The sequence below is a fragment of the Arvicanthis niloticus genome, chromosome 26 (genome assembly GCF_011762505.2).
Source record: "Arvicanthis niloticus isolate mArvNil1 chromosome 26, mArvNil1.pat.X, whole genome shotgun sequence".
NCBI classification, from domain to species: Eukaryota; Metazoa; Chordata; class Mammalia; order Rodentia; family Muridae; genus Arvicanthis; species Arvicanthis niloticus.
Window position 1 is genome coordinate 5640214 of NC_133434.1, and position 17220 is coordinate 5657433.

Consider the following 17220-nt stretch of genomic DNA (forward strand, 5'->3'; position numbering starts at 1 on the left):
TGAGAGTAGCCAGAAGGTAAAATTAAAAAAAAAAAATTAAAAAGTAATTAGAACTGTAACAGATAACAGTAAAAATGGTGTCACAAAACAAAAGGCAGTGGTACTCAACCTTCCTAATGCTGCAACTCTATAATACAGTTCGTCATCTTGTGGTGACGTCCCAACCATAAAATTATTTTCATTGTTAACTTCATAACTAAAATTTTGCTTTTATGAATTACAATGTAAATATTTTTGGAGATAAAGGTTTGACAAAGAGAACAGGACCCACACACTGTTGAGAGCCACTGATATAAACCTACGTTACCTCAAACTAAAACACCAAAACAACAAAGCAAGTTACTAATAATGATCAGGCAGGAGGCAGAATTCAAGGTTCACCAGAGCCAGAAGTAGAGTCTCTGGAGAGTGCTGGGTAGGTGTGTGGGTGGGCATGTGTGTGAAATTGTACTGTTGCTTTTTTTTTTTTTTTTTTTTTTTCCTGTCTTTACACACCAGAAGACAGAATTTACAGATGGTTGTGAGCCACCATGTGGTTGCTGGGAATTGAACTCAGGACCTCTGGAAGAGCAGTCAGTGCTCTTAACCACTGAGCCATCTCTCCAGCCCATATTGTTGCTTTTGAGATGGATTTTTTTTTTTACATTAAGCGAACTATAACTGAAAATGAAATCAACTTAAAAAAACATCTGTGAAAACTAAAAAATATCAAGATCCCAGGAGTCAAAATGATATGAAAAGGGGATATCACATTTATAGTACAGAGAAAGCTTACTAATAACCTGTAATGTTAATCATACTGATAAGTCTCAGGTTAACCTTTTCCACTAGGCAGTAGTTCTGTATATAAATCAAATAATGTATTTACATATAGGATATCAAATCATCTGTTAAATCTAAATTTCAACCACAGTTAAAATACACAGTACATACACTGGTTTGAAGGAGAAGCCCTTAGGTGTACAAGTACACCCAAGCACATAAGCATTGAGTACCAATGTGACTATCTAGAAGTCATATAATCCCTCCTGTTTTCTTAAATAGAAACACTATAGTTATCTTAAGACGGTTATATACATCAGTGATTATGTCCTATGTTGTAAAATACATGAAATATCCTATTGTACAGAACAGAAAGCTATTTATCCTGACACAAAATACCTATGGGATCTCTGTGCTTTGAAGTTAAAACATTTTTAAAGTCTCTTCTTGCAGTCAGACTCACAAGGATATCAAAGTACCCGCTAGTAGCAATACTTCCCACTTCCTATGTATGTATTTAGCAAGGGATTCAAAACCAAGTAATCAAGCCTCAAGTGGTGTATGAACACAGCAGACTGACACTAAGAAAAACAGAAGTTCACGGTGGATAACCCTAAGAGATTTAGTGCAGTCTAAAGGAAATGAGCAAACAGCCATTTACTGTGTTTTAGGTTTAGTGAAGTACTGAATACCTAAATTTCATATAGTAATTACATTTGATTCCAGAAACATCTACTGATCATCAACCTGATGCTGGAAGAGTGTCTTCCTCTAAGATTGGTATGTTTCACTGAGTCTTAAGAACTACTGGATTACTCACTTTTCGTTCACATTTCTGCTTAGAAAAAAGAGTAACTGTCATTAGTTTGAAAGGATACTGGCGAGATCAGGAATACCCAGCAATTTTCTGTCCTTATAAAGCCAAAGAGGTTCTAAAGAAATAGACATCGAGAACATAGACATAACAGCAAGAAAGCTGTCTTTCTTGCCCAGAAACAGTACTCCTCTGGTCCCAGAAACATTTATTCATTTGATAAAAATGTATTAAGCACCCAATATATGGAAAGCATTGTACCTGGGTGCTAAAAAAATGAAAAAGTGTGACACAGTTGTTTGTATTTGTAGAACCACAGCTAGTCCTTGAGTTTGCTGATAGGAGAAAGAATGCTCCTGTTTGGTTCATTTGGGGACCTAGAGCATGGATATGGTCTTCCATCCGTTCACTTCTGTGATCCTCGTATCAGCCAATTCAAGTCAAAACAAATAAGGCACATTTAAAAAAAATCCCCCCCACCTTTTAATTGACCAAAGTAAAGCCTTAACATTTCATTTGGTAACCTGCTCAGAATTATAAAAATCATTTCACTTGGCCCAGCCCATATTGTCCAGGGCAAAACTTCCAGACAATTCTAATCCCATCCGGCTGTTCTTATAAACTGCATATTAAAAAAAAATCTTCAGCGTCCTCAACATGACGCGATCAGTGCGAAGCGCATCAGGGCACAATGTGACATTTATGTCCTCGACAAGCCTCGATTATCCAGGTCCTTTACCTGCAACATAAAGACATCACTTTAGCATTTAACAGAAGGTCAACTTTGGAAAGATCTACAAGTGTAAGCAGAAAGGATTACACCACTCCTGTTTGGCATGTGAATAAATAAACATGAGATAGAGACTACTTACTGTCAATCCAGCTTTTAGGGGACCTCTAAGAACCAGCGTGGACCACCTCTGTCACTGACCAAAAGACCTCAGTCATTCTTATTTCTTTTTTCTCACTGTTATCTGAGATTCAGTTTTGCTATGTATGTAGCCTAGGCTTGCCTCATACTCAATCCCTCTAGACATGTACAGCATATCTAGTTCAATCTTTTCTCATATAAGAGATGTAACACACTCCTACATGGCATCATGTGATTATATATCATAAATTCAGCAAAAAGACAACATAGTTCGAGGCTGGAGAGATGGCTCAGTGGTTCAGAGCACTGACTGCTCTTCCAGAGGTCCTGAGTTCCAATTCCTAGCAACCACATGGTGGCTCACAACCACCTGTAATGGGATCTGATGCCTTCTTCTGGGGTGTCTGAAGACAGCTACAGTGTACTCACATACATAAAATAAATAAATCTTTTTTTTAAAAAAATGCTGTTAAAAAAAAAAAAAACAGTTCAAAAACATGAACACATGCATTTCCAATAATCCCCAAGCTATTCCAATCCCTACGTGGAACAGTATTGCTGCATCAAGTACAGTGGCCACATCTGTAATACTACCATACCAAAGGCTAAAGAAATGGGATCTGAGTTTAAAGCCAACCTGGGATACACAGTAATTTTAATGCCGACCTGGATGGCAGCCTGAGACCTTATCCCCAAAACTAAAAAACTATAGTCTGGCAAGATGGTTCAGTGAATAAGGGCACTTGATTTTGATCACCAGGACCCATCACAATGAAAGAATTGATCCATACAAGCTGTACTCTGACCTCATACAAGGCATACATCTGTATACCTTCACTGCACCCATATAAAAATGTAGTTTAAAAAAAGGTTTTTTAAAGAAAAATATTGCAATAATTGCCAACTGGGATGTCTTCTCTCTAAGAATAATCAAAAAATATAATTAGTAATATCTTGGTCTGGACAGATGACTTAGCAAATAAAAATGCCATGCAGGTCTGATGACCTGAATTCAATCTCTGGAGCCTATACAAAGCTAAAGAGAATCAACTCCACAAAGTTGAAAACACACACACACACACACACACACACACACATAAATAAATAACACTTCAAGTGACTTATGAGCTACTTTGAAACCAGGTGCTATTCATTTAAAAGTCCCTATTTAGAAAACTGATTACTAGAACAACAAACCTGTAGGCATGAGAACAACCTCTGAGACACCCAGCATCTCCTCACCTTGTATATCCTGACCAGCCAGTGTTCTGTGGTATACGCTTCCTCCAGGACATCAAGCTCAAAGTCTTTATTACCAATCTCAGCATTTCGAACCCGGTCAAAGCCTGGTGGGCGCTCTAGAAGCAACAAGAGAGAAAACCTCTATTACGCATGCTGATTTCCTGAAGAGATGGAAGCTGCACATCACCCACTGCCTTGACTGTTATTTCCCAGCCTGCACTCTGACTAGAGTCTGCAAGAATCAGAAACCGCAAATCAAGTGCTACCCTACTGGAGTCCCGTCCAGTGTGATGCGTGGCAGGGTTCCCCCAGCTTATGTCTTCCAAGTCTACAAGGTGACCTTCAAGGCTCTCTACTCCTGAGGACCGTTATCCAGAGATCTAACACTAGTAACCCTTCCATGGATCATGAGGCCAAGACTTGTACATACTGCAAAAGTTGTCCCTGATGCAGAAACAAAACTGAAAGACTGGATTTAACCTCACCAAATCCTTCTCAATGTATTCTAAAAAGTAAAACAGCATTTCTTTTCCTTTTTTCTTTCTCACACTACGATATTCCTTGTTGATATACACACAATTAAAGCTGTTTTAAAGCACAGAACTTAAATGCAGACTGAGTTTGAACCCTAATTATCACACTACAGTAGCAAGTCCGGTAACCTGTGGGCTCAACGTCCTCACATAGAAAACGACACTAACATTACTTTAAATCACCTTCTGGGCTGCTGTGAGGACTGAATGAGTTAAAAAGACTAAACACGGAGCCTGGAAAGCACAATCTATGTCAGCTCTCACTACTGCTGTTAGCATTAGGAATCACACTCACTGGCTTCTGTGTAGACCTGCCCAAACCGGTAGTAACACATTTTGTACATAAGGCAATTGAGCAGCACCGGAGAACCCTCACGGTCAACACGGAATTCCCCGGTTGGAGTATAGTAGTCATTCTCCTTGATGTGTCTTCCTGTCTCTGTGCTTCCTCCTATCCGGACCATCCAGAGAAACTTGTTGATATCTAGAGGAAAAAAATGAATGGATTGCTGCATGAGAAAGGCTGCTAGAGGTCAGTAACTCACTGAAAATATCACTATTTCTAAAGAAATTTCCATCATACTTTCCTAATAAATGCTACTATTTAACTGTAAAAACAGGAAATAGTATATAAGCAAAACACTTCCTAAAAATATAGAACTTTTATTAGAAATTGTTAATTGCTGAAATTGTATGCTATTGGTCCAGTTCTAAATCACACTGAAAATATTCCTAGAAATTACATAGGGCTAAGCTATTGCAAGAAGTAGCCAGTAGCCACATATACTTAAGTAAGCACTTGAAGTCTGATCCATACCAATTTAGAAGTGCTAGAAGAATATAATACAAGGTGGAAACTAGGCACAGTGGTGACTGTCTATAATCCCAGCACTGGGAGACCAAGAGAAGAGTTTTTCTGCATTCAAGGCAAGCCTGGGCTACATAGCATCAAGCTGGTATATAAATGATTCTGTACTATGATCTGATATTTTACTTTAAGCCTTCATAAGTATTCAATAAAAAGAAAAACTGGAAGCCAAGTACAGTGGTGCACAGCTTTAACCCAGCACTTGGGAGACAAAGGCAGATGAACCTCTGTTAAGTTAAAGCTACTCTAGTCCACATAGTGAGTTCCAGGCCAGGGAGGGAGGGAGGGAGGGAGGGACGGAGGGAGGGAGGGAGGGAGGGAGGGAGGGAGGGAGATAGATAGATAGATAGATAGATAGATAGATAGATAGATATACACACACACACAGTGAGATCCTTTCTTCTTAAGGGAGATTAAGAACACTGAAAGCACAGTAAGATGGGTCTGAGAAGAAACGAAACTTTTCATTTCAAAAATAACCAAACAAGTGTGTGTAAGACAGTGTGGTGTCCTGCTCTATCACCGTCTGCCTGACTCCCATGAGATGGGGTCTCACTGAAGTTGGAGGTGTTTCAGCAAGCCTGGGATCCTCCCATCCCCACCCCAATGAAAGTGCTGAGTGCATAAGTGACCAAGCCAGGCTTTTTGCCTGTTTTCTGAGGATGTGAACTTAGGTCCTCATACTTGCAGCAAGTACTTTTATCCATTAAGCCATCTCCTCAACCACTTACATGATTTCTAAAGAATAGTAATGTGAGCTGGTGAGACAGCCTGGGGAGGGGGCTTGGGTGGGGGCAGGTAAGGAGCTTGCTATGAAAGCCCGGAGTCTTGAATTCAAGCACTACAACCCCTGTAAGGAGGAAGAGACAACGGCTGCTACATATACCCAAAAGATGCTCCAACATATAACAAGGACGCATGCTCTACTATGTTCATTACAGCCTTATTTATATTAGCCAGAAGCTGGAAACAACCCAGATGGCCCTTGAATAGATACAGAAAATGTGATACAGTTACACAATGGAGTACAACTCAGCTATTAAAAACAATGACTTCACAAAATTCACAGGCAAATGGATGGAACTAGAAAATATCATCCTGAGTGAGGTAAACCGGTTACAAAAAAACACACATGCTATGTACTCACTGATAAGTGACTATTAGCCCAAAAGCTCAGAATACCTGGGATACAACTCACAGACTATATGAAGCTTAAAAAGAAGGAAGACCAACATGTGGATGCTTCAGTCCTACTTAGAATGGGGAACAAAATACTCACAGGAGGTAGAGGGAGGGAGAGGCCTGGAAGAAACAGGAGGGGTAAGGAAAAGGGGGTGGGGGCAGAATTAGGTATGGGAAGAGACAGGAGAGAAATACAGAGGGCCAGGAAATTGAACAGAGAAATATGTAGCAGTGGGGGATGGGGACCTGGGGAGAAGCCACTAGTAAGTCCCAGATGCCAAGGAAGCAAGATGTCCCCAGGACCCAACGGGGACGCCATTAGCTGAAATACCCAACAAAGCAGGGAGAGACCCTGTAGGGAACGTCTCTAGTAGATAGGCACAGCCCCCCAGTTAAGGGATGTCATCACCCACCTATCTCAAAATATTTAACCCAGAATTAGTCCTACCTAAAGGAAATGAAGGGACAAAAAATAGAGCAGAAACTGAAGGAAAGGCCATCCAGAGATCACCCCATCTAGGGATCCATCCCATCTGCAGATACCAAAACCCAACACTATTGCTGATACCAAGAAGTGCTTGCTGACAAGAGCTGGTATAGCTGTCCCCTAAGAGGCTCTGCCAGCACCTGACAAATACAGGTACAGATACAGACAAGCATTGGACTGGGCCCGGGGACCCCAATGGAAAAGTTAGGGGAAAGACTGTAGGAGCTGAAGGGGATTGCAGCCCCATAGGAAGAAGAACAATAACAACTAACTGGACCACCCAGAGCTCCAGGGACTAAACCACCAACCAAAGAGTACACATGGAGGGACCCATGGCTCTAGCTGCATATGTAGCAGAGGACTGCCTTATCTGGCATCAATAGGAGGGGACACCCTTGGTCCTGTAGAGGCTTGATACCCCAGCATAGGGGGATTCTAGAGCAATGAGGAGGGAATGGGGGGCGGGGGGGAGCACCTCTTAGAAGCAAAAGGGAGGGGGGATGGAATGGGGAGGTTGCTGAGGGAAAACCGGGAAGGGGGACAACATTTGAAATGTAAATAAATAAAATAACCAATAAAAAAAAAAAAGAAAACTGGATGCTACAAATTTGTCCTTAGATGGCCATATATATAACACAGACATCCTCCCACACACATCACACAAATTAACACATAAATAAATATAACAATATGTCAGTACATTTAATGGAGACTACTTTTTGTTGTACATGTAATAATTTGTTTGCTATTTAAAGACAGTCTTATTAGCACAGGCTAACCTCAAACTGTATGTTGTTAAGGCTGACCATGAACTTCTGATCCTCTTGCTTCTACTCCCAAATGCTGGGATTCCAGGTAAGCACAACAGTGCCTAGCTTGTTTTTATTAATAATTCAGAGTAAACATAAAGATATTTTCAGTTAAGTTCTGGACATAATAAAGCAACAAAGTATATCTTAAGGTTTATTTTTCAAAACACTGTTTTAAAATTCATCAACAACAGATGGGGTATTTGAAATGCAAACAAGTTATTAATTCCCAACCTTGGGCTTTGCCATATCTATCTGCTGTGGTAAACACAAAAAACACTGTTGTTACAAACACTCAAAGGCAACACCTTACTTAAGCAATACAATCTATGGAGCACCTTCACCAACAGTGAGGAGACTGTAAAACTCAAGCAGCAGGGGTACACTAACTCCAAAGGATCAAAAACTGATGGATGTTTTCTCACATGTAAGAGACTAGAAAAGATTAAGCGACAGCTGTGTGTGGTGGTGCACGGCGTAATGCCAGCATTTGGGAGGCAGAGAGAGGCAGCTGCCTCAAACTCTATGAATTTGAGGACAATTAGCCAAACACAGTGCATGTGAAGCCAGCCACTTTACACAGTGCGATCAAATCTCTCCCTCTGTAAGTTGTTTGGTGGTTTGGGTTTTTTTTGGTTTGTTTTTTTTTTGGTTTTTTTTTTTGAGACAGGGCTTCTCTATGTAGCCCTGGCTGTCCTGGAACTCACTCTGTAGACCAGGCTGGCCTCTGCCTCCCAAGCGCTGGGACTAAAGGCGTGTGCCACCACTGCCCAGCAGTTGTTTTTCAGACAGGGTCTCTCTCCATAGTCTTGGCTTTCCTGAATCTCACTAAGATTAAAGGCAAGCATCACCATACTCAGCCATCCCACCCTCACTCTAGAGCAAGTCCCTGTCTAGAGCTTTTTAAAAAAGAAAATCTTAAGGCTGCAGTCAATAAAGTGCTTGCTACAAAAACATGAGCACCTGAATTCAATGCCCAGATGCCTTGTAAAAGCTGGAGCTGGTGGCACACACTTATAATTTCAATACTAGGGCTCTGAGCCTAGTGGATTCCTAAGGACCCACATCCCAGCCAGTCCTGCTTAACTGGCAAGTCAACCTTGCAATTGCACACATGCACACAAATACAAAATAAAATTAAACAAAAAAGTCTCTCTAATCAAGACCTCTTGACAAGTGTATTGGTTAGTTTTGTTTTGGGGTCACTTGATTTGTTTTTGTTTTGTCAACTTGACATAAAGTAGAATCATTTGAATAAAAACATCCTTAGCTGAGAAAATGTCCCATCAGATTAGCCCATGGGCAAGCAGGTGGTGCATTCTCTTGACTGCTGATTAGTGTCAGGGAGGGCCCAGTTCACTGTGGGTAGGGCCACCCCTGGGATGGTTGTGTCAGGATGTACAATAAAGCAGGCTGAGCAAGATACAAGAAGCAAGCCTGTAAGCAACAGTATTCCTCCTTGGTTTCTGTATCAGCTCCTACTTCTGTTCCTGAGTAGCGTTCCTTTCCGAGCCTCCCTGGATAAACAGAGAATCTCTAAGATGAAATATATGCTTTCTTCCCCAAGCTGCTTTTGATCAAAATGTCTCATCACAGCAACAGAAACCCTGAGACACTGAGCGATATTTCTTTTCACGCTAAGTTTCTAATAGTAATTGCTCATTTCTTAAATTTCATAAAAACTGTCTGTTAGAAATAATGACACATTTATTCCAACATCAAATATATTCTACTCAGTTGACAGTGGTTACTTACTATTGTTTAGTGGGAAGACTTCAAGAAACTACATCTTGTGGTTCTTTTCAACAGATAAGGTCTTGCTAATACAGCCCAAGGTAGACTCAAACCTTCCTAAGCCCACTGAGAGTGCAGACTACAGACGTGTACTACCACATCGTACAGAACTACCCTACTAAACATTTTATTTTGTTTATACAAGATACATTTGAAATAGTCTTATTTAAAATAAAATAGAGGCATCTTTCAGAAGCAGGCATAGAACTGGATTTATAGCAGAAAATTGTACAGAAGCAACCACACATTCAAAGAAAATTAACATAGGAATACAACATACTAGCTGTAGAAAAATATTTGAGATAGAAAGGAATGTAAACAGTATTAATTTACTGAGCAATGAGTATTTACAGTCATAATTTCAAAACATCTAGATTTAATCAAAAGTTGCACATTAACTATACTAAAAACACAGAAAAGAGGAGAACTGTGAGGTGAAGGGTAAAACACCTCATCAACTATAACAAGCTAATGGAGGGCCAGTCAGAGGGCTCACAGGCGTATGTGCTTGCTTCCAAGCTTCGTGACCTGAAGTGAATCCCTGGACCCACATTGTGGAAGTAAAGAACCAACTCCCACAAGTTGTCTTCTGACATCCATGAGATACACGCATCCCCCAGACATACGAAAAAAAAATAAATGAAATAAAGAGACATTGATGTAGTACAATTAAAACTAATGAACCCCAGAATAGCGGGAATTGTAGACTATAAAGGTCTGAGAGCAGAGCTTAGTGGTGAAGTGCTTGCCCAGCACATGCAAGCTCCAGGAGTCAATGCCTAGCGCACGCGCACACACACAAACAAAACAAACAAACAAACAAACAAACCCACTAAGAAACTAAAGACAGAAATTACAGCTTCTGAGGACCGATGCACATCTGGGGACTAATGTTAAGTTATTTAAGTTTAAGGCCATGAGACAATCACTTATTTTAAACCTCCAGAATTGTTTAACTTTGGGAAAAAAAAAAAGGTATATTTACTTCAGTTTTGTGAAAGTTACTTTTCCTTGGTATACATACATACATACACACACACACCCCTAACTTTTTCTTTAAAAAGAGAAAAAGATGGTGTATGCACGTAGCTCCAGCACCAATGGTAGAAGCAGGAAGACCAGTAGTTCAAGGTTATCCTTGTGATTACAAGTTCGAGACCAGCCTGAGTCACGTCAGACTGTCAGAAACAAATACAAATACAATAACTGATTCACTCAACTTTCTACTGTCAGAAACAAATATAAATACAATAACCGATTCACTCAACTTTCTAAGAATCTATGCCCTGCAGCTAGATAAGGCATCAAGTGCGTTACCATCAGAAGAATACCCGGTAAGGCCTCCAAAGATGACGAGCACATAGCTGACGTCGAGCTCCCTCATGATTTCATAGGCCTTTTCCTCTGTGGATGCCATTGCCTAGAAAAGTAAATGTACAGTTCTCAAAACAAAATCTCAAGTCAACCTCCTCTCCTAGTGACGCCCTTCCCAGAGACTTCCCACACCAGATACTTAAGGACCCCTTTACCTTACCTGCCCTACTCGAGAAATATGGGTATTATTCCACGTGTTATTGTCCACTAAAATTGTCCGATTTGCCATTGCAGTTATTTGGTAGCCATAATCCCACCATGACATGACTTTTGCATCCTAAAACAAGATGAAAATAGATAAATGTTCATCTAACTGCCCTTAAAACCCAAATGCTAAGTGGAAGGCCATCTTTGATAGCAAGTAAGACTTGCCCAATTAAGCAATTTCTTTACAAAGTAATAAATACCTAACAAGAAAATAAAATTGAGGCACCTACTCCTCCATTCATATATAGTCAGGAAACGATTTAAGTTGTACACAATCCAACATTCCCAAGTATCTTAATTCCAAATCACTGAAAGAAGCACAGTGGATCAAGAGATGTAGGAAAGACTATGAAGTATAGCTAAATAAAAAAGCTTAGTGACTTTAAGTACTTTAAATTTCTTTCTTTCTAGACAGGGTCTCAATATATAGACCAAGCTAGCCTCAAACTCAGAGGTTCACTTGCTTCTGCATCCTCGATGCTGGGATAAAAGGCATGTGCCAACACTCCTAGTTTGTCATTAGGTAATTTAAATGACTCTTAATAACATTTTAGAAATCAGTTACTACAATGGTGGCAGGGAAAACACAAATCACAGAATACGATGGCAAGGATTAAAGGATTCTTAGTTTGGGAACTGGGTAAACAGTTCAGTGGTAGACTATGTGCCTTGCGTATGTTAAGGTTCTAGGTTCAATCCCTAACACTACTTTAAAATAAAAACATTCTCAGTTTGGAGGTTAAGCAAATCTGACTGTAAAATGCTGTTCCCAATGCTACTACAAAGGAAGTCAGATCTGTGAGGGACATAAACTAAAATGTTATATGGCATTATTATTAGGTGGTAGCTGTTTATCTTGATCCTAGTTTCTGCTTTTTCTAGAGCAGACATACTTTTTAACATTTTCTTCTGTTGTAACTGGTTTGATCTGCCTTATATTAAAACCACTATCATATCAATACATGTGTCCAAATAAAATCTAGAATTTAAGTTACTCTAGCTCAGTGCTTCACAACTTTCCTAACACTGCAACCCTTTAATATACTTCCTTATGTTGTAGTGACCCCTACCATAAAATTATTTTCTTTTTTTTTTTTTTTAAAGATTTATTTATTTTATCTATATGGGTACACTGTTGCTCTCTTCAGACACACCAGAAGAGGGCATTACAGATGGTTGTGAGCCACCATGTGGTTGCTGGGATTTGAACTCAGGACCTCTGAAAGATGCTCTTAACCTCTGAGCCATCTCTCCAGCCCATAAAATTATTTTCATTGCTACTTCATATCTGTAATTTTGCTACTGTATCATAATTTTCGAAAAATTTTCAGAAACACAGGTTTACCAAAGAGGCCGTGATCCACAGGTTGAGAACCACTACTCTAGAAGACACTTTGGTCTTTAAAATTTATTAAAAACTAAGTTTCTGAATTTTTAATTTTTCTAAGCTTCCCTGCATGTAAAAGATGTCAGATTCACTACAATTTCAAGTGTCTTCACCACTACCAAACTACCCAACTCTTCCCAAATTTTTACCTCTGGAGTATTGTGACGAAGCCAATAATATGCTTCTCGGAAGTCATCAAAAATAATCCTACTGCCATCCCCACCACGAGCAGACAATACAATGGAGGGAGAAGAATAGGCTTCACTGGTTACCCAAGTCGAATGAAACGTGTAGGTGATGAGAAAAAAAGCCATGACCAGTATCATCCCACTTGCCACCTACAGAAGGAAGAACTGTACAGTAAACCAAACACTGGCAACTTCTTATGTGAGAGCAAAATATGTTGGGCTATATAAATTAACTCTGATCACTCAAGACATTGATCTAATACCCTCCTTGAACATAAGCAAATTACACAAACACACTCATTTTTCCAAGCCAACATGTTACTTAAACCTCACTTCATTCTTTTTTTTTTAAGATTTTTTTTTTTTTTAATAATTAGTACACTGTCGCTGTCTTCAGACACACACCGGATCCCATTACAGATGGTTGTGAGCCACTATGCGGTTGCCAGGAATTGAACTCAGGACCTTTGGAAGAACAGTCAATGCCTTTAACCACTGAGCAATCTCTCCAGCCCCTCACCTCATTCTTTCTTTCTTTTTTTTTTGTTTTGTTTTGTTTTGTTTTGTTTTGTTTTGTTTTGTTTTTTTGAGTCAGGGTTTCTCTGTGTAGTCCTGGCTGTCCTGGAACTCACTCTGTAGACCAGGCTGGTCTCAAACTTAGAAATCCGCCTGCCTCTGCCTCCCAAGTGCTGGGATTAAAGGCGTGCCGCCCCACCACCTCCCGGCCCCTCACCTCATTCTTTATAGGGTAAGTAGAATCCTGTTGCTTCTTGCTCTTCTTGTCTGGGCGACTTATATCCAGATTTTTCATATATGTGGATAGCACCTGGGAGACACCAATGCCAGAAAGAATGCACATAACAGGTGCCAACACCAGCATTAGACGCACCTGAAAAGAACAAGAATCATGATCAGTAAAATCAGTGTTTCACAAATGACAGATTCCAATCTTTTAGTAGACTACGATGTCAATTTAGCAATTTCCAACAAACACTCTATTGCAGAAAAAGTGGAAGAGCAACTATATGATATAGCATAACAGAGTATGTACTTCTTAAACTCTGTTGCCACTGAGACAGTTGCAGTGCAAGCCTGTAACTCCAGAAATCAAGATGCTGAGAAAGGCTAGGCGTTGGTGGTGCACGCCTTTAATCCCAGTACTCAGAAGGAAGAGGCAGGTAAATCTCTGAGTTCGGGGGCAGCCTGGTCTATAGAATGAGTTCTAGGACAGCCAGGGCTACACAGAGAAACCCTGTCTCAAACAAACAAAACCAGAAAAAAAGAGAAAAAAAATTTCAATGCCAAGGCTAAAGAACTGGCTCAGTGACTCTGAGCACAAACTGCTTTTCCAGAAGATCTAAATTCTTTTAGTTAGGCAGTTCATAAATGCCTAGAACCCCAGCTTGAGGATCTATCATCCTCTTCTGGACTCAGGTACACATCATTAAAAGTTTTTTTTTAAAGTCAAAGCGAGGGTTGGAGAGCTGACTCAGCAGTTTAAGAGCACGTGCTGCTTTTCCAGAGGACTGGAGTCCAGTTCTGACGCTCTCTTCTGAACTCTGCAAACACCTGCTAGCATGTAGCATACACACAATCATACATACATGTAACTATAACAAATGGTAATTTTTAGAGCTGAAGAGATGACTCAGTGGTTTACAATCACTTACTGCTCCTGCAGGGAAACTGAGTTTAGTTCCCAGCACACATGAGGTGGCTCCCAAGAGCCTGCTTCTGGCTTCCATGACACCTACACTAAAATACACATACCCACACACAGACACACACATAATTAAAACTTAGGGGGAAAAATGCCTTGCTTCAAAACCATAAATATAATAACAATCTCTACTGCAGATCTAAATGTATATATATTTATATGTTCTAAATAATATAATTTTACTTTTTATAAACTTACTATATAATAAACTTACTTTTATAATAAAAAAGTTTATAAACTTATTTCTGGGAGCTGAAGAGATGGTTCAGTGATTAAGAGCACTGACTACTCTTCCAGAGGACCCAGGTTCAATTTCCAGCAACCACATAGCAACTCACAACTGTCTGTAACTCCAAGATCTGACACTCACACCTAGACATACATGCAGGCAAAACAACAATGCACATAAAATAAAAATATAAATTAAAAAAACAACTTGGTTTTGTTCATTTTGTTTTTCAAGACAGAGACTTTCCACATTCCCTAGATCATCCTTGAACATATGACTACTTCCCAAGTGCTGGGACCACACGTCGATATCACCATTCTCAGCTAAAATATATTCTAATGTTGTTTATGATTTTTAAAACTACATATTAAACAAAAGAGCTGGAGAGATGGCCCAGTGGTTAGAAGCACTGGCAACTCGTCTAGAGAACCTGGGTTCAATTTCCAGAACCCACATGCAGCTCACGGCTGCATCCATCGAGTGGCTCGCTACTGCCTGTAGCTACAGCTCCATGCAAATGTTTCCCTTTAATCTGCTCCAAATTCAATGAAGTATCTGACACAAGATTATAAACCCAAGAAAATTAGGCCCCACAAACAGAATATGAGTCTGTTTTCATTCCAAAAGAAAAGACCAGACCAGACCTCAGAGTCAGGGATAAAGTTGCTAGAACTGAGGGAATTCCTCACCATTACAGCTGAGAAGTACATGCTGGTCACACCATACATAATGATAAAAATCCGAGCATCAGACAGGTTGCTGAAGCAGTAATAGAGGCCAACTACAAGAGAGGGAACGAAAAGTAAGTGCTGAGCCCCGTGGACAGAAAGCTACAAAAACCAGCATCTTCATTATGACTGGATGACTTCACACATTTATCTCAGTAATTCATTCTAGGAATCTATCAGAAAAAAAATACGCAAAGATGTTTACTATAATATTCTTGCATACCAAATGAACACAAATAATCTTATGCCTAACAAAAGAGATGGTTAATTACACCATATTTTAGATATAAAATATATTAAGATGCCACTATAAGAAGTGATAGATCCCTTGTCCTTTTCCACATCTTCACACAGATCTATACATGAAAAGTATTTCCATAAATTCTAAATCAGCACATATTGTTACTATTTTTCTCCTGAAGCCAAAGACTGATCCAAGGCCTTTAATCCCAGCACTTGCAAAGAAGATAGAGTCAGGCAGATCTCTGTAAGTTTGAAGCCAATTCTTGGTTAGCAAGGAATAGACAATAAGCTCCTGTCTCAAAGTTAACTAATACCAACAATGAGGTATTTTGTTATAGCTTTTTGAGAATGTTTCATTATGTAGCCCAGAGCAAACTCAAACTCACAATCCTCCTGCCTCAGGCTTCCAAGTGCTAAGATGATAAACATTTCATCACTGCATCTAATTGAAAATGTTAACAGTGGTAGGACAAGTAGTAAGATCTGGTGCAAATTTGCTTTTTTGTGTTTTTTAACTTATCTCTATTGTTTTTATAATATACAAATTACTTTTAACTGCAAAAACTCAGCATAGAACTTCAACAGGCCAAGAAGAAAACTAAGTTGGTGGAAAAATATGCTACTGAATACTAAGTATAAGTACCCACACAGGACAGCTTATAACTGCCCCTAACCTCCAGGGTACCCAACACCCTCCTTTGGCATGTGCAAATACCCATACATATAAATAAAGATATTTGTAAATAGATAATAAAATTATTGTAATATTTTATAATATTGCAACATTTATTATAATACAAATACAAAATATATTGTAGTGCTGAAAAAAATTATGTAAAAATATAATATAAAAAGTTAAGAGAGTAGTTAATATATTGGAATCAAAGGGTGATCCTTATGCAAGAAATCAAAAATATTGGAATCAAAATGCAAGACAGACCTGGAAACATGAAGACAAGGAGCTGTAGATCAAAATAGTAGGAGGACCATGTTGTGGGCTGGTGCTCAGACACGGAGGCAATGATGGGGATGTTGTTCTTAGCGTACGAGGGGTCCAGCAGAGAGTAGAAACGTCCTGTCCACGGAGAGATTTTTTCCTGAAAAAAAAAAAAAAAAAAAAAAAAAAAAAAAGACAATCAATATTTAACATATATTCCTAGAACACTGAGCTAAAACGCTAAGTAATTACAACATCCCACCTTATTCTTATTCCTAGTGGGCCTGTGTACTGTGTCTGAATATGTGCAGAAGGGTTGAAGAGGACAACTGTGGAGCTGGTTCAGCCATCCTCCTGTCTGAAGCAGGACTTCCCTTATTGTTTCTGCCACACTTCATACTGCAGACTACATTACCTCCAAGCTACCGGGACTGAACTGTCTCAGCTACTCACTTCATCCCAGGACTGCAAGGCTGTACTGGAAGTACTTCGATCCACTGACCCATCTCACCAGACCACAGCATTACATTTTAGTAAAATTCTGAGACAGAAAGGGCTATTTTTGCTTTACTATCACAAATTATATTTACGGAACTTCACTCCTTTTCTTTTTATCTTGAGAGTATTTTTACCAGCGCAATAATTAGGTCATATATAAATTCACCAGGTTTGGATTGGGGGGGTGGGGGGGGTATGTCAGAAAAGCCTACTTGAAAGGAAGACCTTAGGTTTGATCTGGTCAAATCAAGGCCAACTCCAGAATCTAAGTGAATAGGTCCTTCATCCTGCTATGAATTAAAGAACCAAATTAGCTCCTGAGAAATATAAGTAAAAATAAATGGAGA

General features: G+C 39.5%; 1 protein-coding gene across 2 annotated transcripts in view; it reads right to left on the reverse strand.

The window, feature by feature from the left end:
- Window positions 1–1767: 1767 nt before the first annotated feature.
- The window catches only part of Stt3a (STT3 oligosaccharyltransferase complex catalytic subunit A), a 31995-nt gene continuing 16542 nt past the window's right edge, over window positions 1768–17220 (reverse strand). For both annotated transcript variants that reach the window (XM_076924644.1, XM_076924645.1), the window contains exons 10-18: window positions 16379–16533; window positions 15157–15248; window positions 13252–13407; window positions 12480–12668; window positions 10897–11013; window positions 10680–10782; window positions 4518–4706; window positions 3690–3805; window positions 1768–2315 (exon numbers count right to left, since the gene is read on the reverse strand). In XM_076924644.1, the coding sequence (XP_076780759.1) occupies window positions 2277–2315; window positions 3690–3805; window positions 4518–4706; window positions 10680–10782; window positions 10897–11013; window positions 12480–12668; window positions 13252–13407; window positions 15157–15248; window positions 16379–16533 (1156 nt within the window). In that variant the 3' untranslated portion in view covers window positions 1768–2276. The remainder of the gene's footprint in view (window positions 2316–3689; window positions 3806–4517; window positions 4707–10679; window positions 10783–10896; window positions 11014–12479; window positions 12669–13251; window positions 13408–15156; window positions 15249–16378; window positions 16534–17220) is intronic.